This window comes from Bos javanicus, chromosome 5 (genome assembly GCF_032452875.1).
Source record: "Bos javanicus breed banteng chromosome 5, ARS-OSU_banteng_1.0, whole genome shotgun sequence".
Taxonomy (NCBI): Eukaryota; Metazoa; Chordata; class Mammalia; order Artiodactyla; family Bovidae; genus Bos; species Bos javanicus.
In genome coordinates, this window is record NC_083872.1 from 24,579,845 (window position 1) to 24,602,854 (window position 23,010).

Genomic DNA, 23,010 nt, shown 5'->3' on the forward strand with positions numbered 1-23,010 from the left:
CATCAAGAGGCTCTTTAGTTCCTCTTTGCATTCTGCCATAAGGGTGGTGTCATCTGTATATCTGAGGTTATTGATATTTCTCCCAGCAATCTTGATTTCAGCTTGAGCTTTATCCAGCCCAGCATTTTGCATGATGTACTCTGCATATAAGTTAAATAAACAGGGTGATAAAATACAGCCGTGATGCACTCCTTTCCCAATTTTGAACCAGTCTGTCGTTCCATATTCAGTTCTAACTGTTGCTTCTGAACTTGCATACAATTTTCTCAGGAGGCAGGTAAGGTGATCCAGTATTCCAATCTCTTGAAGGATTTTCCAGTTTGTTGTGATCCACAGTCAAAGGCTTTAGTGTAGTCAATGAACCAGAAACAGATGTTTTCTGGAAGTCCCTTGGTTTTTCAATGATCCAACAGATGTTGGCAATTTGATCTCTGGTTCCTCTGCCTTTTCTAAATCCAGCTTGAACATCTGGAAGTTCTTGGTTCATGTACTATTGAAACCTAGCTTCAGGCATTTTGAACATGACCTTACTAGTGGGTGAGATGAGTATAATTGTGCAGTAGTTTGAACATTCTTTGGCAATGCCCTTCTTTGGAACTGGAATGAAACCTTTTCCAGTCCTACAGCCACTGTTGAGATTTCCAAATTTGCTGGCATACTGAGTGCAGCACTTTCACAGCATCATCTTTTAGGATTTGAAATAGCTCAGCTGGAACTGGGCTTCCCTGGTGGCTCAGACAGTAAAGAATCTGCCTGCAATGCAAAAGACATGAGTTCGGTCCTTGGGTTGGGAAACTCCCCTGGAGGAAGGCACAGCAAGCTGCTTCCCTTGTAGTTCAGTAGGTAAAGAATCTGCCTGCAGTGCAGGAGACCCATGTTCAATCCCTGAACTGGGAAGATTCCCTGGAGAAGGAAATAGCAACCCACTCCAGTATCCTTGCCTGGAAAATCTCATGGACAGAGGAGCCTGGTGGGCTGCAGTCACAAAGAGTTGGGCATGACTGAGCAATTAACACACTTACACTTATTCTTGCCTAGAGAATACCCATGGATAGAGAAGCCTGGTGCACTACAGTCCATGGAGGTTACAGAGTTGGACATGACTGAGCGACTAAGCAAACCACTAGCTTTGTTTGTAGTGATGCTTCCTATGGCACACTTGACTCCAGGATATATGGTTCTAGGTGATAGATCACACCATCATGGTTATCCAGATTATTAAGATCTTTTTTGTATAGTTCTTCTGTGTATTCTTGCCAACTCTTAATACCTTCTGGTTCTGTTAGGTTCATATCATTTCTGTCCTTTACTGTGCCCAGCTTTGCATGAAATGTTCCCTTGGTGTCTCTCATTTTCTTGAAGAGATCTCTAGTCCTTCCCATTGTTTTCCTTTAGTTTTCTTTTTAATACTCACATAGCCAAAGAAAATCTGTCTTCATCTTACTATTTTATCATCTTACCATTGTGAAATAAAGTTCACATTATGGGAAGACAAGAAAAACTTAAACATAAAAATTCTTCTCTGCCTTTGGCCTCCTCTCCTCTCACTGTGCATCTGTCATTATGCACTGACCAAATCTCCCCCATCAGCAGGAGTATCTGCTCAACCATAAATGGCAACATTCTCCTGGCATCAACAAGACAACTCCTTGAAAGATAACATTCTCTCTTGATCTCGTAAAGGGTCACACGACCCATATAACAATGGTGCTTAATTCTGGATTGTGTAAACTGTCAATAATATGTCATTTAATGTACAGCCCTCTGTCTCAAAAAAAACTTAAATAAACTGCATCTTGACTTCTAATGGGGGAAACAGCTCTCAGAGCTTTCTGAGATGCTCTTCAATTATAATCCTCAAATTTGTCTCAAATATTTTACAATTCTTTCTTATATCGACTGATTAATTTTTCGTTGACACTAAAGAGCCTCTTGATGAAAGTGAAAGAGGAGAGTGAAAAAGCTGGCTTATAACTCAACATTTATAACTCAAAACTAAGATCATGGCATCCAGTCCCATCACTTCATGGCAAGACGATGGAGAAACAGTGGCAACAGTAACAGACTTTATTTTCTTGGGCTCCAAAATCACTGCAGATGGTGACTGCAGCCATGAAATTAAAGGACACTTGCTCCTTGGAAGAAAAGCTATGACAAACCTAGACAGCTTATTAAAAAGCAGACATTACTTTACTGACAAAGGTCCATCTTGTCAAAGCTATGGTTTTTCCAGTAGTCATGTATGGATGTGTGAGTTGGACTATGAAGAAAGCTGAGCACCGAAGAATTGATGCTTTTGGGTTTTGTTTTTTTTTTTTTTTTTAGAATTGATGCTTTTGAACTGTGGTGTTGGAGAAGACTCTTGAGAGTCCCTTGGACAGCAAGGAGATCCAACCAGTCCATCCTATTCATTGGAAGGACTGATGCTGAAGCTCAAGCACCAACACTTTGGTCATCTGATGCAAAGAACTGACTCACTGGAAAAGACCCTGATGCTGGGAAAGATTGAAGGTGGGAGAAGGGGACGACAGAGGATGAGATGGCTGGATGGCATCACTGATGTGATGGACATGAGTTTGAGTAGGCTCTGGGAGTTGGTGATAGAGAAACCTGGTGTGCTGCAGTCCATGGGGTTGCAAAGAGTCAGACATGACTGAGCAACTGATCCGATCTGATGAATGTCATTTGACACGGCTAATTATTCTTGAAGCATTTTTCTTCACTTGGCATCCAATACTTTATTGGTTCTTTTCCTATCATACTGGCCACTCTGCCTTAACTTCCCAACTTCTAAAGTTTGGAATTCCTCAAAACTCAATCCTCAAACCTGTTCTTTTCTGTCTTTCTTCACTTTCCAGGTGACCTCATTTAGTCCCATTGCTTTCAATACCATTTACATATTGCTGCTACTGCTAAGTTGCTTCAGTCGTGTCCAACTCTGTGTGACCCTACAGACAGCAGCCCACTAGACTCCTCTGTCCCTGGGATTCTCCAGGCAAGAACACTGGAGTGGGTTGCCATTTCCTTCTCCAATGTATGAAAGTGAAAAGTGAAAGTGAAGTCACTCAGTCGTGTCCGACTCTTAGGGACCCCATGGACTACAGCCTACCAGGCTCCTCCATCCATGGGATTTTCCAGGCAAGAGTACTGGAGTAGGGTGCCATTGCCTTCTCTGATTTACACATTCAGATCCGATCAGATCAGTTGCTCAGTCATGTTCGACTCTTTGCGACCCCATGAATCACAGCACGCCAGGCCTCCCTGTTCATCACCAACTCCTGGAGTTCACTCAGACTCATGTCCATGGAGTCGGTGATGCCATCCAGCCATCTCATCCTCTGTCGTCCTCTTCTCCTCCTGCCCCCAATCCCTCCCAGCATCAGAGTCTTTTCCAATGAGTCAACTCTTCGCATGAGGCGGCCAAAGTATTGGAGTTTCAGCTTCAGCATCACTCCTTCCAAAGAAATCCCAGGGCTGGTCTCCTTCAGAATGGACTGGTTGGATCTCCTTGCAGTCCAAGGGACTCTCCAGAGTCTTCTCCAACACCACAGTTCAAAAGCATCAATTCTTCAGCGCTCAGCCTTCTTCACAGTCCAACTCTCACAGCCATACATGACCACAGGAAAAACCATAGCCTTGACTAGACGAACCTTTGTTGGCAAAGTAATGTCTCTGCTTTTGAACATGCTATCTAGGTTGGTCATAACTTTCCTTCCAAGAAGGAAGCGTCTTTTAATTTCATGGCTGCAGTCACCATCTGTAGTGATTTTGGAGCCCAGAAAAATAAAGTCTGATGCTGTTTCCACTGTTTCCCCATCTATTTCCCATGAAGTGGTGGGACCGGATGCCATGATCTTCGTTTTCTAAATGCTAAGCTTTAAGCCAACTTTTTCACTCTCCACTTTCACTTTCATCAAGAGGCTTTTGAGTTCCTCTTCACTTTCTGCCATAAGGGTGGTGTCATCTGCATATCTGAGGTTATTGATATTTCTCCCTGCAATCTTGATTCCAGTCTGTGTTTCCTCCAGTCCAGCATTTCTCATGATGTACTCTGCATATAAGTTAAATAAACAGGGTGACAATATACAGCCTTGACAAACTCCTTTTCCTATTTGGAACCAGTCTATTGTTCCATGTCTAGTTCTAATTGTTGCTTCCTGACCTGCATACAAATTTCTCAAGAGGCAGATCAGGTGGTCTGGTATTCCCATCTCTTTCAGAATTTTCCACAGTTTATTGTGATCCACACAGTCAAAGGCTTTGGCATAGTCAATAAAGCAGAAATATATGTTTTTCTGGAACTCTCTTGCTTTTTCTATGATCCAGCGGATGTTGGCAATTTGATCTCTGGTTCCTCTGCCTTTTCGAAAACCAGCTTGAACATCAGGAAGTTCATGGTTCACATATTGCTGAAGCCTGGCTTGGAGAATTTTGAGCATTACTTTACTAGTGTGTGAGATGAATGCAATTGTGTGGTAGTTTGAGCATTCTTTGGCATTGCCTTTCTTTAGGATTGGAATGAAAACTGACCCTTTTCAGTCCTGTGGCCACTGCTGAGTTTTCCAAATTTGCTGGCATATTGAGTGCAGCACTTTCACAGCATCCTCTTTCAGGATTTGGAATAGCTCAACTGGAATTCCATCACCTCCACTAGCTTTGTTTGTAGTGATGCTTTCTAAGGCCCACTTGACTTCACATTCCAGGATGTCTGGCTCTAGGTCAGTGATTACACCATCGTGATTATCTGGGTCGTGAAGATCTTCTTTGTACAGTTCTTCTGTGTATTCTTGCCATCTCTTTTTTTTTTTTTTCATCTCTTCTTAATATCTTCTGCTTCTGTTAGGTCCATACCATTTCTGTCCTTTATCGAGCTCATCTCTGCATGAAATGTTCCTTTGGTATCTCTGATTTTCTTGAAGAGATCCCTAGTCTTTCCCATTTGAGCCCCAAATCTTTATCTCCAGCCCAGTGCTATTCCCTGAAGTCCTGATTGATGTATTCACGAGAATACTTAATGTCTTCACTTGGAAGTCTAGTGGGCATTTCAAAGAGTTAATGTGTCCAAAGGGGGCATCTCTGTTTTACCCCTGAATCTGTCCTATCCAAGGTCTTTCCCATGTCAGTAAACAGCAATTCTACTTTAACCAGGTACTCAAGCCCAGCATCTCAGTCACCTTTGATACATCTCTGTAATACCCTATAAACACTGTAAGCTCCACCTTTAAAAATGTATCCAGAATCCTACCATCAGCCTACTACTAGTTCTCTACAGCTCCCATCTGGACACAGAAAAGTGGTCTTCCTGAGTCCTCTTTGCCCCACTTACACAACAGGCAGAAATTCTCTTAAAATATAATTCAGATTATATCATGTCTCAATTCAAAACTCTCTAGTGTGTTCCTATTATTCAGAATAAAATGTAAAAAAAAAAAAAAGCCCCAACATTACCCAGCCTCCTCCTACTTCTCTCCATTCCAGCTAATCAGGTCTCCCTTCTTGTATTCTTTCAACATACCAAGTCGACTCCTGCCTCCACCTTTTACTTTCTATTCCCTCTGGAACATTCTTTCCCTACAAACAAAAGATGGCCTCTCCCTTCTTTCCTCCAGGTCTCTGCACAATGTTACTTTATCAGAGCCTTCCCTGATCACCTGTATAAACCACCACCCTCTATCTCCACTAGTTTTCCTCTTAGCACACATCTTCACCTGATATGTATTTGTTTCTTTACCCCATGTCTCCCATCCACTATCATATAAGCTCCTTAGTACAGTCTTTATTTGTATATGCCTGCAAATAAAACAATACGTAGCATATAGCAGGTTCTCAATAAATTTGTTGAGTAAACTGACTAAATGAATACAGAGAAACTGTGTAGAGAAGAGTCTGAGCTCAGATGTTAGCAATAGGAATAAAAAGAAATGAGGTGGGCAAAATGTGAGATATATTATAAAGGAAGAATTCACAGGCTCTAGATGAGTGTCTCCATAATACTTACGTTTACTCAGAATGTAACTGTGATATAAAAAGAAACGTATTTGGTCTTTTTCCTGGGTTACTGGCAGAGAGCTCCTAAAACTCGTGGAATTTCTTGAGTGACAGAAGCATCTTTTGCTATTCATAATCAGCCCTTTTGAACCATATCTGAGTTAATACTAATGAGTTAACTTGGGGTGCGATCCCTAGATAGTCTTAAAATAGTACTAGTCACTAGAAAAACCAAGTGGTAAGAAGGTAGGAATTTTCAGCCCTACTCCCACCTCCCATTCTCAACTTCTGGGAGGGGGGGGTACTGAGACCAACACCTATAAAAACCCTTAACAAGGACACCTGGAAAGCCTTCAGCACAGTGAGTACACTGATTTGCTAGGAGGGTGGCACATCCCACCCCTTCTATACCTTGCCGTACACATCTCTTCTATTTGGCTATTCCTGAGTCATATTATAATAAACCAGTAAATATGAATTAAGTGTTTCCATAGAACCTGGGCAGGGGTTTTACAGGGACCCCGATTAACAGCTCTCGGTCAGCAGTGCAGAGGGCTGAGAACCCGGCAGCTAGCATGCGGGCAGTCTATGAGATGGAGCCCTTCAGTCTGCGGGAGCTGATGCGGCGTCAGAATTCAACTGAACAGTCAGATGCCCAGCTGGTGTACAGAAAATTAGGTAATTAGTTCTTGGTGCTGGAAAACACTCCAGAGTGGCCTTATTTTTAAAAAAGGGTAGAGTTAAGATGAGAGTAGGCCCTGAATCCAATATTGACTTGTGTTCTTATAAAAAGGGAGAAATTTGGACACACAGACAGATGCACAGAGAGACCACCATGTGAAGTCAGAGGCACCATCCACCAGCAGCTGGGAGAGAGGCATGGAGCAGACCCTTACCCCAGAGCCCCTAGAGGGAGCATAGCCCTGTGGACACCTTGGTTTTGGACTTCTAACTTTAGAACTATAACATTATACATTTCTGTTGCTTTACGCCACATAATTTGTAGTAATTTGTTATAGCAACCCTAGAAAACTAATACAAGGATTGACTAGATTTGGGAAAAGGGAGTCCTCAGGATGAATCACAGGTTTGAAGCATAAGTGATTGGAAGAATGGTGCTCCACTGAAAGAAATCAGAGTCCAGAGGGGAGAGTAGCTGTAAGAAATGGTTTTAATTTTTATTTTAGTCTGATACAATCACAGGATAATCAAATGGATGCCTTAGTGTTATAAACATTACAACACAAAAGAGTGTAAGACAAATCAAAAGATATTGATGCAAGAATCAAAGCTAAAATTTTCCTTTTATCACATTCTAGCCAAATTCAGTGGACTCTTTTCAACAATCATGAGCATTTATCTTTGATATCTTTCTTTCCTGTGGCTTATATAACAACATACTATAGATTCTACCTCTATGACCATCTGACCATTCCTCTACTAAATCAGCTACTTTCTCAGTCAACTTAGTTCATAGTCCTTTTATTTTTCAGCCATTCCCCAACTTTGAAGGATCTAATTATACATCTTTAATCTGAACTACTGATCTTTATGCTTTGTTCCATTGTTTCTGGTTACCTACACAATATCTTAAGAGTCCAGGACTTGTCTACATGGATGCACTGTTATCAGTTTATACTGGACATGTGTTTAGTCAAATACATCTTCTCTTTGTACTCAACTGACACATGCTCTTTATTTCATTATGGTAACTCCTCTTATATCCTCTCATAGCTAAAATACTTCCTATTTTCCTTTTTCTTATTTAGCACTGTAATAGTCTGTCATTTTTTTTCTTTTGGAATACTTTTAGGAGTCATCCTTCACCTTCATTCTATACTGCAAGCCCAAATTCCAGACCTCTTACGTCATTTTAAGATTATTGTAATAGCTTTCTAACTAGTCTGTCTTCAAGCTTTCTTCTCTCTAGGAGAGTGGTTCTCAAATTTTAGTGTTCATACAGATCACATGGAAGTGACTAATAGATTCTTTAGGTATTGGATGTTATTTTATTTCTCCAATTAGATTATATGGTCAAAAAGGAGGAATTAATCATGGCTTCTATGTTCTGCTCAGTATATAACATAATGCCAGGCCACAAAACACATTCAATAGATATTTTACAACTTTAAGACTATGGTTCATTTCTTTTTCTAAACCATTCATAACCTCTAACTAAGAATTATTTCAAAGACATATACCTCAGAATAAAAATCACAAGTTATTTCAAGTGCCTCAAAGGGAAAAGCACAAATCATTGTCCTCTTACCAAGAGACTGCTCTTCATACTCACACTTTAAGAATGTGTGAGGAAAACATACAGGGAAGTCATTAGGTACAGAAGGGCATTCCAACTCAAGACACCTGGTCAAGCTTTTCCAAACAAATCAACAAAATATCATTACACACTGTCGTTACATCTTCGTGTAATGTCACTTACCAGAAAGGATATAAGCTTTGTGCTTAAAGAGGTTGGAGTTGTAAACGAACACAGTCAGATGGCAGTGAGCCATCTCACCTAGCCTGTAGGAAAAAGATCAAGCTGCTACTCCCCAGTTATAAGAACCTCTCACAGGGAAGTAACTCTAAAGGATTATGATTTCTGCTCTAGAGTTAATACATATTTGACCTGTTTTAAATCTTACCACGTAAGAAAGTTGTGACTTTTGTCATCTAAAGAAATTTTAAAAGTCTGCTGCAATTTTACGAATCCTCTTTATGTTATCTTATAAGCCAAAATTTTCATACAGAAACAATAATTTGAATGGGAAAAGGGTCTGAGTTAAAGAAATTAATTTTATAGTGACTGTTTTGCCACAAGAAATAAGACTCATGTGTGCATTATGGCTACAATAGAGCAGTAGAGTATCTGGAATCAAAGAAAGGGGGAAATGAAAAGAGTAACAATGCAGAAAAAACACAGAATTAAGAATAGAAAGATGTAGGTTTCAGTCATGGCATTCCTAACTAGTCAAGTGATCTTGGCTACCTACCACTTCAGTTTCCTAATCTGCAAAAATCTATCTGAATACTAAGATCTCCCAGCCCTAAAACTACATACACTTATATACTTTTGACTGTATTTCCATGTCACATGTATTGTCTGTTTTTTCCCTTTAATTGAGGTACAGTTGTAAGCCTACAGGGTAGTGTTCCACATGATGGGACAGCTCTGGGTTGTAATTATTTACTGAATTAACAACTTTCTACAACTTAAAATCATAATCCACAGATTACATTTTTAAAAGTAAAATAGGTATTTACTATATTCATACGCATCTTTTGGCAGTTATTTCAGTAGGAAAAACATTCATCCTAGGTCAATACTGATCCAAGGTTATCTTGCAAGTTTCTTAAAACACCACCTTCTCCCCTCTTTCAGGTATACCTATGATTAGTTGATAATCTCTGTCACCACTGGATGTCACTTTTGCACCAAAGGAAGTCAACCCAACCTAACCTCAATAATTAGAATCTGATCTCTAAGATACTTACCTCTAAAGCCTCAACATAAAAGTTTTTCTGTGAAAGATAAAATCAGCCCTTGTAATTTCTAATGATTTCCAGCTAAAATCTGGCTTCAGATGCTTTTAGGCTTCAAACAATACACAGAGGCATAAGTAGGATTTCTGAGATCATCCCAAGCCGTAAAATAACTTCACTAAAACACCATCAATACCCATACACTGCTCAGTACTTATATGGACAGAAGGAAAGAGAAAGAGAAGTGATAGACTCAGGAAAAAACAATGAAACAACGTAAGTATTTATATCTGAGTATAAAACACTGGTATTCCTATATAGTTAAGTAGTGTTTTATAATCTCACTGTTACACTACTTTTAGCATACAAAAAAGAGAAATGCAGTATTTATAAACCAAGAAAGTGGGGAAGTAACAACGTTTAGGTTTCTCATGTTGTCACTCCAACTATCAGGACAAATTTGGCAGTTATATCTAATAACATAAACAAGTCACTAGGAACTGCGTCCTTTATTTCCAAATTCAGAATATGTAAATGATATACAGTTCTCTTAAGCAAATATGAACAACTACACTTACCAATAAACATATAGACATTAAGATACCAGTCTGTATATGTCTTGAAGTACCTTCCTCTCACTTTAGACCTTCTCAATTTCTCACACCAAAGTCAGTACTAAGGGAACTTATGAAATGAAGACATAACAATTCATTTATGGGATTTTTTTTTTTTTACTACGTTCCCCTTCACCCAACATACATGTGCCAATCTTGCTGAAAATAACTGCTGAATTGCTGCCATAGTGAGCTATGGTTATTAATGGGGCTACGCTGCATTCCTTGGGTCTGCTGTTGTAAAAACCACTGACTTAGATGAATCACCTGGTTACATTATTTCCATGATGCCCTGGACTAAGTTTTTAGGTTCTGGAGAAAATATGCCTGCAAAGATGAAGTTTTAAAAAGATCATGAGTGTGGGAACTATCACAGGTGTTTCAGAAGCCAGGGGAGTCCTAGTTCCTTCTGCTGGGTAAGGAGATACTTGCTCCTATATTCCTGAGTTGGAAACAAAAAAGTATTGGAACCACAAAAACAATGTTACAAGAACTGGTTAAGCACAGCTGAAACAGACCTAATCACACATAAGTGAAGAATGAGTTATATGAGCCTTATATGGGCTGGTCTAGAAACTATCAACGAAAACTACCATTTCTGTGGAAAAACGTATGTGGGTTCTGGAAAACTGACTTGTACACATATTTTGAAATAAACTTGTTGCATGTTCCCAATTTATCTTTGCAAAGTTGACAGCAAAATGTCATGTGTAAATATCAAACTTAACATACCACTAAAGTCTGTTTTAATTATGTATTATATTCTCCTAAAAGAGTTATGTTTTTACTCTACAGAAATAATTTAATAAGAACCACTTGCCTTTTTTTGGGCAATTGCAGCTCGCTGCAATTTCTCCTTAGCTTGATTATACTTTTCTTCTCTGTCAGTGATACGTTCATGAAGCTTATGCTTTTCTTCCAACCATTGTATTTGCTTCTCTTCCAATGCCCTGTCAGAGAATGTATGCAAAACCTATTAACCCTTAGAATTAAACAGATATTACCACAAGTATAGTCAAACTCACTACCTCCTTCTTCACCACCTTCTTCCTTATCCAACACAGGCATTCTTGCATGACCACATTATTTCCTAACACCACCATTAGTGACTGTTTCCTATGAGCCAGCAATTGTGTTTATTAAAAGAGTACATGTACTACATCATTTATTCTTCATAAAAATCTTTTTATTTTTTAAATGAAGGATAATTGCTTTACAGAATTTTGTTGTTTTCTGTCAAACCTAAACATGACTCAGCCATAGGTGTATATATATATCCCCCAGTTTTGAACCTCCCTCCCATCTCCCTCCCCATCCAACCTCTCTAGGTTGATACAGAGCCCCTGTTTGAGTTTCCTGAGCCATACAGAAAATTACTGTTGGCTATCTATTTTACATATGGTAATGTAAGTTTCCATGTTACTCTTTCCATACATCTCATTCTCTCCTCCCCTCTCCCCATGTCGATAAGCCTGTTCTCCATGTCTGTTTCTCCATTGTTGCCCTTCAATACCATTTTTCTAGATTCCATATATATGCGTTCAGTTCAGTCGCTCAGTCGTGTCCAACTCTTTGCAACCCCATGAACTGCAGCACACCAGGCCTCCCTGTCCATCACCAACTCCCGGAGTCCACCCAAACCCATGTCCATTATTAAGTCGGTGATGCCATCCAACCATCTCATCCTCTGTCATCCCCTTCTCCTCCTGCCCTCAATCTTTCCCAGCATCAGGGTCTTTTCCAATGAGTCAGCTCTTTGCATCAGGTGTCCAAAGTATTGGAGTTTCAGCTTCAACATCAGTCCTTCCAATGAACACCCAGGACTGATCTTTAGGATGGACTGTTTGGATCTCCTTGCAGTCCAAGGGACTCTCAAGAGTCTTCTCCAACACCACAGTTCAAAAGCATCAATTCTTCGGAGCTCAGCCTTCTTCACAGTCCAACTCTCACATCCATACATGACCACAGGAAAAACCATAGCCTTGACTAGACAGACCTTTGTTGGCAAAGTAATGTCTCTGCTTTTTAATATGCTGTCTAGGTTCCTTCCATGGAGTAAGCGTCTTTTAATTTCATGGCTGCGATCACCATCTGCAGTGATTTTGCAGCCCAGAAAAATAAAGTCAGCCACTGTTTCCACTGTTTCCCCATCTATTTCCCCATGAAGTGATGGGACTGGATGCCATGATCTTAGTTTTCTGAATGTTGAGCTTTAAGCCAACTTTTTCACTTTCATCAAGAGGGCCTTCAGTTCTTCTTCACTTTGATATCACCAAGCTATTAAAAACTGAGCCCAGTAAAGATGGCAATCAGCATTGTTATCAAGTCTTAATGTGATATGTTTTCTAGCTAGAGTAAATTTCATATACATGCTATTTTATAGTAACATCATAACAACTTACATTTTTAAAGCTTTTCTGTATGCTTTATGATTTTTTTGTATCCTCACTATAGGCAGTACAAATGAGATATACAAACCCTGAGGAGTCAAGACTACATGACTAAGGTCATGCAGGTTTTAAGTGTCTTTGCTGGGACCAAAATCACATCTTATTGACCACTAGTCCAGCTATTTTCTGCTATGTAATCCTATAAATGGGCCTCCCTGGTGGCTCAGTAGTAGAGAATCCACCTGTCAAAGCAGGAGAAGAGGGTTTGACTGCTGGGCTGGGAAGATCCCCTGGAGAAGGAAATGGCAACCCACTCCAGTAGTCTCGCCTGGGAAATCCTGTGGAAAGAGGATCCTGGCAGCCTATTAATTCATGGGGTCGCAAAGAGTTGGACACAACTTAGCGACTAAACAACAATCCTATGAATAACATTCAGAAACCAATGATAAGTTGGTTAAATTTGCTAGCTATCCTGTTATTAGAATTCTTAAGCACATTTGAAATCAAACACTTAAAGGTTTAAAGGATTCCAAAAAAAATAAAGGATTCCAAGATACAAATTTCTATGTTTTTTTTTTTTTTTTCAAAATGTAAGCAAAATAATTTGGACTCTGTGGTATGTCACAACACATCATGGACAATTATCTTGCTTACTTTTCTTAAAATTCAACCACATATATGAAGCCATGGACAAGCCTTAAAAAATGAAAAACTGAAAATAAGAAAAAAAAATTTATGTGGCAAGCAGCCTTCAGAAGAAAAAATGTGAAAAGAATAATGTTTTATAGATTGAAAAACTTATAATGACATGTTATAATAACAAAGCAAATACAAAATGGTAGTTTTCTACCACATATAAACAAAATTTTCCAGGGAAATCTTGATCACCACAATCATCTCCCTACAGTTTACTAGACTGTCTATTACTAAGAGATTCCAAGATCAAAAAATATAAACAAATGAGCTTTTCAAAGAGAAAATCCAAAAGATTCTAATTCTAGGAAGTAAATTGTACATATCAAAAATTTTGTTTCTGACTTCTAGCATTCAGAAGAATTTATATATTTGAAGTAATAAGAAATGTATTGATTTACTCAATGAATAAAGAAGTGTTTCTTTGAAGGTTTTAAAAATACTGTGGTCAGGCAGAATTTTAAGAGGTCTTTTCTTTTTTTAAAAAACCAATCTCAGAGTTCTAAAAGCTCATCTCTAGAAACAGAAAATACATTACCTAAAACCACTGTACATGTCGATGGGGTATTTTAACTAGTAATCAAAATACATTCAACACTGGAATCATCATTAAAAGAATACAGCATAAAGAAGAAACAATTTGTACATAAAAAAAGCAAACTCTACTTTTCAACTTCTAGTTGTGCTTTTTCAGCTTGGCTTCTTAAATTTCGGCATTCCTGTTTTAACCTCTCCACCATTTCCTTCAGTATTTGGTTTGAATTCAGCAACTCATTTTCCGACTGTGCCAGTGAGGTCACTTGGATCTGCAAACCACTGATTTGCTTAAAAGAGAAGAAGAGAAACATAAACAAATGCCAACAGAATATGAGAGACACAGAAGACACTAATCTTCCCTCACAAATGTCCCACCCAACTGATGTGCCCTTGGGGATGCCCTGGAACAAAATAATAAAAAGTAGCAGCATTAGGATCATTTCTTAATATAACCAGAGACTATAAAGAACTTTATTCCTCAATCTGCAACTGAGTCCTCTCTCCTCTTGCCCAAATAAGCAGGCCAGAAGAGGTACTAGAAACGGGGAGAAGGGTCCTTAGAAAGAGAGCAGCAAGGTGAGCAAAGAGAATCCAAATATGAGTCTCCTAGCCTCCTAGGAAAGAATAGATTTTAAAAGGTGAGCTGGGAAAGCTGCTAAGAAAACCATCTCATACTCCCACAAACGTTGTGATTAGCACTCCATCAGGGGGTTCTGCTTTCTGAACAGTCAGAAATCATAAATACAGAAAGGCTCACTCTCACATTGTTTCTGAGTAGTTTTCAAGCAGTCTATACATCCAGTGTTGGGCAGAAGAAAGATAATTTGAGAAACCTAATGAATGGTAGGGATTCCTTTGCCTCTAGACCCATTTATCAAACTGTGAAATGTCACTCAGGCTTCTCTATCCCAGTTTATCTGGGAGTACTTTTTCTCATGAAAAGTAGTTGATTACCTAGTTACAAATTAACAGGCTAGGAGATTCACATCACTGCTCTTAAGTTCTATCCAAATAACACATTTGGGACACATTTATACCTACTTCTTGCAAAAGCCATTTTACCAATTAATAAACAAGTTCTCCTTTTTCTTTCACTTTCTTCTACCTCTAAAAGCCATTCTCTGAGAGAAGTTAGGAGGCAGAGAGTTTAAGTGATTTCAGATCAAAAGAATTCATTATAAGACAAGAGTCAAAAGAAACCAGATTCTTTATGCAATAGAGAAGAAATAATTCCATTACTTTCTGATGGTAGCAAAGCCATCTACAGAATTATATAGGTACAAAAAGCAATCATCAGAAAAATAAAGTAAAAAGGTTATGTCTCAGATTTCTATTTTAGAATGAATTTCTCCAGAAGAATATTCAGTATTTTTAACTGAAGCTGTAAATATTAAATCTGTATTATAGATGGCTGAACAAGCAACCTTCAAAGAGCTTAATATTTTTCCATATCTTCAGGATGACAGAAAGCTCAATGCCAATGAAACTAGATAACTTCTGAGTATTAAACATTATGCCCTCCTACTTCAGACTCAGAAACCATAACTATATATGCAAAGCATAAATCCTAAAAATGGAATTTTCACTCATGTTTTGCCCATATAGATCTTTCCTAAACCCAAACAACTTGAATTAAAATATGAATTTCCTTCCATAAATACAACTCTTTAGATTTCACAGGGATGTAATTAAAAAAATAGCTCATGGAATAAGAAATGCAAAGTTACAAGTCAATCACACAAGTAACTCAAAACAGGGATGATCTTTCTAATTCATTTTTTAAATTTATAATATCAAAATATTGTCCTTTAAAATATAATTTTAAAAAACTGATCTTGGGACCTCTCTGATGGTCCTATGGTTAATAATATGACTGTCAATGCAGGGCACAAGGGTTCAATCCCTGGTCCCAGGAAGATTCCACACGCCATGGGGCAATTAAGCCCCCGTGCCACAAGTGCTAAGCCCACACACCACAACTAAAGCCCAAGCACCCTAGGGCCCATGCTCCACAGTAAGAGAAGCCGCAGTACTGAGAAGTCTGCACACCACAACCAAAGAGCAGCCCCCGCAGCTAGGAAGACTGTGTGAAGCAACGAAGACTTGGCACAGCCATAAGTAAATAGTGATAAAAACTGATCGTGGGCCACAGCATATAAATATTATAAGAGAAACAGCAATTAGCAAAAGAAACTTAATGAACTAGAGCTTAAAGAGGTTTAAACACTTTATCTTTACATATCAACCTCATCAATTCATTATCAATTGAAATATTTTCAGAATTCTTATATATAAAATGCCAATAGATTCAAAACGCAGATTTAAAGAAGCACTTAAAAAAATAAAAGCAATATGTTTGCTAAAATAATACCTGTTTCAGGTCAGAATTTTCTTTTTTTTCTTTTTCTGCATTTTCAATATCCACAATTTGTTGTTGAAGTTTTAACCTAAAAGTCACAACCCAACAAAAGATATTATTAAAAATCCATAGTTCATATATTTCACTGAATTAGACAATCATCTTACTGAGTGCTCATACTGACACATGGCATTGTCTTTATGCAAAGTGGTAGATTCAAAGGCAAAGATTTTGACTTCAAGCAACCAAGTCGTGTTCATATATAAGTAAAATGTAACAAATTTCTACTTCTGCTATGAAAAAATCTATGAACTATGGGCACAGAGAAGATGAGAAATCAATTCTATCTAGAAGGATGAGAGATTACTACATGGAGATGTAACTCTGATGGGTAGGGCTCTGCCAAACACAGGGGACAGCCTGAACAAAAGGCTTTGGTGGAGAAGAGCACAATGGGTTAGCAACGCAAGAGAAAGCAGTCCAGTTCAGGAGGAGCCATCTTACAGCCAGGCAGTGTTTCACAATTTACAACATGCTTTCAGATATACTGCTTCTTCATTTTCATTCCACTAAGTTATACAGCTTCTGAATGTATCTTTAAAGCCTTCCATGATGTCTAGAGTATAACAGACAACCTTTAATTAAGGTTGGCCAGTTTAGTAATTTCCCACAATAGTTCTATGGAAGTAACAAGAGTCATCTTTATAATTTCAAATAATACAGAAAGGCTTAGCTAAGTCAGGCCCAAATCACATTGCTACCAAGCAGCCAAATTAAGATGGGACAAAGATCTTCTCATACCTAAGTATTCCTGTGTCTCTCTTCATTATGCCGCAATTATACTGATTTTAAACCCAGAATTTAAAAGAAAACTATCTAGTACAATACAACATACCATGTTCTGTAAAATATATTGAGTTTTCATCCCTGAGATGAAAGAACACTTACACAATTTGTGTCCTCTTCAAAAGGAATGATACATTCTCAGCCAAAACCTTAAAAACACAGTGCATCCCTGGTGACCAAAGGACTAACCTCATGAGAAAGACTTTACACTAATTAGCTTTGACAGGATAAGCTCTCAACCCTCCCTTTTAAAAATCCTTCAAACACTTACCTCAAATATAATTTGTTTGGCACATACTCTTTATAGTTTAGCATTAATAGCATGCCTTTTCAACCTAATTAAAACTGCTTCTTGGGAAGACAACATTCTCAAGGGCCTAGAGTTGTGCTTTAAACACTAATGAAGATTCAGTATTTGCTGATGGACTAAATGAACCAACTCAAATCTTGGATTAAATATTTAAATGCACAAGTTGGTTGGACAATATGACATGGACGAACCATAAAATACATTGCTTCTGAGATAGGTACATACAAAGCCAGAAACAATTGCTCTAAAGGAAGAGAGCCAGTCTTGCTCTGCCTGTGCTCCTTAGACAGGACTAGTCACACTCTGATTCTGTAAGTCTAGCTATACGTAATGCTCTCAAACCTGTGCATTTTCCCCTTAAATGTTTATGGTGTTATTAACTTGGCACTTTTAGGTTACTGAGTTAATAAAAGTTTCTTTCTACGTAACTACGAAGATGATAATAGAGGAGAAAACACTGTGGGTCCTCTCTCAGGTCCAGAGTTACAGTGCGGCTTCAAATATAGCTTGGCTCTTGTCAAGATTTTGGATACACCTGGTAAATCAGTTAAGAAACAAAACCCAGTTATGAAAGTATTCAGTTCAGTTCAGTTCAGTCGCTCAGTCGTGTCCGACTCTTTGTGACCCCATGAATCGCAGCACGCCAGGCCTCCCTGTCCATCACCAACTCCCGGAGTTCATTCAAACTCACGTCCATCAAGTCGGTGATGCCATCCAAGCATCTTATCCTCTGTCGTCTCCTTCTCCTCCTGCCCTCAATCCCTCCCAGAATGAGAATCTTTTCCAATGAGTCAACTCTTCCCATGAGGTGGCCAAAGTATTGGAGTTTCAGCTTTAGCATCATTCCTTCCAAAGAAATCCCAGGGCTGATCTCCTTCAGAATGGACTGGTTGGATCTCCTTGCAGTCCAAGGGACTCTCAAGAATCTCCTCCAACACCACAATTCAAAAGCATCAATTCTTTAGCGCTCAGCCTTCTTCACAGTCCAACTCTCACAGCCATACATGACCACTGGAAAAACCATAGCCTTGACTAGCCAGACCTTTGTTGGCAAAGTAATGTCTCCGCTTTTGAATATGCTGTCTAGGTTGGTCATAAGGAGTAAACATCTTTTAATTTCATGGGTGCAATCACCATCTGCAGTGATTTTGGAGCCCAAAAAAATAAAGTCTGACACTGTTTCCACTGTTTCCCCATCTATTTCCCATGAAGTGATGGGACCAGATGCCATGATCTTAGTTTTCTGAATGTTGAGCTTTAAGCCAACTTTTTCACTCTCCACTTTCACTTTCATCAAGAGGCTCTTTAGTTCTTCTTCACTTTCTGCCATAAGGGTGGTGTCATCTGCATATCTGAGGTTATTGATATTTCTCCTGGCAATCTTGATTCCAGCTTGTGCTTCTTCCAGCCCAGCGTTTCTCATGACGCTTTCTAAATAAATTATGTAGACATGAAGAGAAACAAAAATGCCCTACATACAAAATTCGAAGCCAAATAAACCAAAAAATGATAGAGTATCTGACAATCATTAAACATGAAAGAGGTAAGAATATCACTTTGGTAGACTATAAAAGATGATCTACATAATTCTCTTCAGTTCACTTTGCTGAAGCAATGCTGGCTTAGAATTCACAACTGGTTGGAGATTTTTATTTCTTTAAGGAGAAAATTAGTCCTTGATTTAAGATCATTATAGCTAGGGATTCTAAGGGATATTTACATTTAACAAAAAGTAACCTTAACAGGGATAAATTCAATGGTCTTAAATTTCAGTAACAGTAAGAGTTCAAAACATGTAGATATTATTTTGAAAAAGTGTTGAAGATGATTAGAAGGTTTTGAATAGTCAAAGGGTATCACAAGCCAAAAGAAAATAAGTTTTAAAAGTACAAACTATAGAAGAAAGTACAATTAGTTTTCATAAAAGGATCACGCAATCTGAACTGAACCTTTGAGTCTGAGGAGAAGGTAGAGGTGAAGAAGAGGGTAACTGCCAAAGCAAGACTCCAGAGGAAATAAAAGGGGTGGGATGAAAAGTACTACTTACTTTGGATATAAAGGGAAAAAAGAATCTTAACAGAAAGGGAGGAGGGGATGGATAAAGATACAGGAATTCTCAGATAGTAGGAAGTGGAAAAAGTTCATATCCAGGATCCTTTGCTCAGGTACAAGTAAGAGCATGGTGGGACAGTGGACACAGTTTCCAAGCTGAATGGCAGCAGGGGAACCAGTCTAAGAGACAGGAGGAATTTTTTTTTTTAAGTACAAGAACTATCAGTTTCATTATCTTCAGTGAAAATGGGGTGGAAAGAGGAAAAAAAAAAAAAAAGTGTCTGAAATGACTGGCTCTAGGAGATGACAAGGTCTCCAAACCACGGCTAAGTGAAAGGGCTTAGAATACAGATGAAGAATGCCAGAATTGAGATAAAATAAACAAATGGCTAAGGTGTTAGAAGAGTCAAGAATATGAATAGTATGATCAGTAAGAATGATGGGAAAGGACAGAAAATAGAGAAAACCTGAAACAGAAGTGAAAGTCCTCAGGGACCATTGGGGAATATTCTGTATGTCAGTAACTGGTAGAAAAAAAGACAGGCATGAGATAGATGCAAGCAACATCAAAGGAAAGGCCATTTTAACAAAGTTAGTCAAACAATTGTAGGCGGATTCTTTACCAGCACAGCCAGAAAGCTGAGTGCCAAAGAATTGATGCTTTGAACTGTGGTGCTGGAGAAGACTCTTGAGAGTCCCTTGGACTGCAAGGACATCAAACCAGTCAATCCTAAAGAAAGTCAGTCCTGAATATTCACTGGAAGGACTGATGTTGAAGCTGAAACTCTACCTGATGTGAAGAACTGAGTCACTGGAAAAAACCCTGATGCTGGGAAAGATTGAGGGCAGGAGAAGGGGACGACAGGGGATGAGATGGTTGGATGGCATCATCGACTCAGTGGACATAAGTTTGAGAAAGCTCTGAGAGTCGGTGATGGACAGGAAAGCCTGGTGTGCTGCAGTCCATGGGGTCGCAAAGAGTCGGACACCACTGAGGAACTGAACCGAACTGACTCAAACAATGGTCTGAAAGCAAGAATGGGATTCACAAACAGTGATTTCTCTTCTTGGTCCCTAGTTGTAGGAGACAGGATGGAGAAATAATTTCTACTTAAAAATGCTGCCAGGCAATATACCATCGGGACAAAGTTATCAGTGAGGGGGGTGTTTTAAAAATGTAGAGACTATAAAAAAATTTTATTGGTAATGGGACACATTTCAGAGGCTACAGCAAAAATTGTTAATGGATTACTGATGGGGAGAAGTTGAAAGGTAAAGGGTAAGTTGAGAAATGAGAAACTATGAGATCAAGTGCTTTACACTTTGAAAGTAATTATGAAAGAAACTATATTTGAAAGTAAGCAGACTGGAAGACCAAAGTACAAACAGAGTATGCAGCTGCAGAGAAGTTCAGTGGGAAACACTTGGAGTAACAGTGAGATGGAGCTGTTCTAAGTTCTCTTCAAAGTTCTCTTGTACTGACTACTGCCTACGTTTTCTATGACACGCAGCTGATGTATGTCATTTCAACATTCAGTTAACTATTTACTGAGTACCTACAAACGCAGAACCCAGTCCTAAGTGTTGCAGATACACCGGAGAATAACAGACAAAATCCCGTCTTTAAGGAACTTACAGTCCAACAGCACTGTCTGATAGCTTTCTTTAATGATGGAAATGTTCTATAATTTGCACATCCAATATGATAGTTCCTAGCTACCTGTGGCTACGTACATTTGAAATGTGGCTATTATGACTGAGAAACTAGACTTTAAACTCTTGGCTTCATTTGATGTCAGTCTCAATTACCACACAGAAGTTGTATTTGTGATTTCTCTATTGTCTAAGATCCTTAGAATCAGTTTTTTGAGAAAGGCAGTTTTTCATGAAAGCCAAGGTTCTTGCCCTGAGTGATGGAAATCGTCTCTGGTCATTATTAGTAAAGAAAAAAGGACCTTCCTGGAAAGATACATGAGACTCTATGAATAGACAGGGAACTAGAGAGCCAGAACCAGGCTAGAGTAATTGGCCTGAATTACAAGGAAGGACATGTCACACAAACTGTCTGGTCTGTCAAAAGCTGCCACATATTTTTCCATCCCTTATTTTGCTGTTCAAATTCTGTAAAAAAAATTTGTTCACCTGGCCAAGTCTAAGTCTCCTGCTCCCTACTAAGATGATATGCAACAGATAATTCATCTCAAGATACAGTATAATAAGTAGAAAGGAATATATATTAGGAGAGAGTTTTTTTAAATGTTTCTAAAACACTTAAGAAAAAATTAGAAAGCCACAAACAGAAAAATACAGCTCTGGCTTTAAACTGCAAAAATTTTAAATGATCAAGTTCTCTTTCTTTCAGTTTATTAACTGATGCTATTTCTCTAAGACACCTCTTCCCACTTGTGGTGACAAATTGCACTTTACCACCTCTCCCTCTACATACCACCACCATGCCCATGCACTCAGAAACAGGCAATAAAACTTCAGCAGAGTCAGAGTGCCCTATCCCTCTGGCCACAGTGGTGGGCCCAGGGACAGGCATATGAACCATACACAAAGTCTTTCCAGATTTTCCTAATTTGAATCATCAAGTGAGAACTCTGCCTCTGATCTCAAAAGGCAGTCTTGTCCTCACAGAGAAAGCAGTAGAAGAGCAGCAGATACAGGAGTTAGGAAAGAAGAGAGGAGGCAGGGAAAGGAGGGAAGAAGTCACTCTCATCTGGCACATTTGAGTTCCTGGACCCAGCTGTCTGTGAGACCAGCACAATCCCTGTCCTGTCCAAATATATCTCAGCCAATAAAGTACCACCCCCCAACCCTGCCACCACTTTTTGTTATGCCTGAGTTAGCTGAAGCTGGGTTACTGCCATAACCAAAAGTTGGCTGGGTATGTGATCTTATTTAAAATTGTGTAATTTTAACATGTTTTTAATTTACAGGTAACTTTATAAATTTTACAAACTTGTGAGGGGGGAAGCCTTTTGAAATACAGAATACTAACTAGAATAATCATTTTATTATTTAGGCCAGTGATGAAGAAACCATGTTAATGAAGACAAGAGACTGGAATGTAATTAATAGTTTAAAGCATCTGCCAAAGTGATTAACCCCACTTTGTAAATAAATGGATACTTCTGCTTTATATGCTTTAGACTTTTCATAACCCTAGCAAAACCTTTTTCTCCACAGGTTTCTGACCTACCACAAATTCTATGTAAGACAAGTCACAATGATGATTGTTTTATTAACTGGTCAAAATAGACCTGGTTGATATAGCTAGACTTAATAAATCAGAAGACCAGAATTGCCACGGGAAAAACACAATTATTGACCATTAAAAAACGTACAAATTTTGTGAATTAACCCTTCTGCTAATAAATATATTTTAAGTTGGTTACTAGGTCCTTATTTTAATAAATTAGGGTCCATCAGACATTATAAATGGCCTGGAGAAACTGAAGAGGAATCAAAAAATGATCAAAGTGGCTAATATAAAATCATTTATATTTTAAAAATACAGGAATGAAAGCTGCTTTATATAGCATAAAAAAATAAGGGTCAAGTTCATTATTGTCTTCAAGTGATGATTGCTGCACATTTTATCACTATAGCAACAGAAGCCCAAACCAGGAGAAACAGGCTTAAATTCTAACAGAAAGGATTCTAATTGGCCAAACGGTGGGACCATAATAAGATAAAACATTAGAGTGAGGTTTCTGGGGTGAGGGCGGGCCC

General features: G+C 38.6%; 1 protein-coding gene across 4 annotated transcripts in view; it reads right to left on the reverse strand.

Annotated features, from left to right (window-relative positions):
* The window catches only part of CEP83 (centrosomal protein 83), a 168,223-nt gene that overhangs the window by 27,062 nt on the left and 118,151 nt on the right, over positions 1–23,010 (reverse strand). For all 4 annotated transcript variants that reach the window (XR_009736336.1, XR_009736337.1, XR_009736335.1 and 1 more), the window contains exons 11-13: positions 16,077–16,152; positions 13,835–13,992; positions 10,906–11,035 (exon numbers count right to left, since the gene is read on the reverse strand). Coding sequence is in view for 1 of the 4 variants with exons in the window: in XM_061415754.1 (XP_061271738.1) it covers positions 10,906–11,035; positions 13,835–13,992; positions 16,077–16,152 (364 nt within the window). In the remaining 3 variants the exon portion in view is untranslated. The remainder of the gene's footprint in view (positions 1–10,905; positions 11,036–13,834; positions 13,993–16,076; positions 16,153–23,010) is intronic.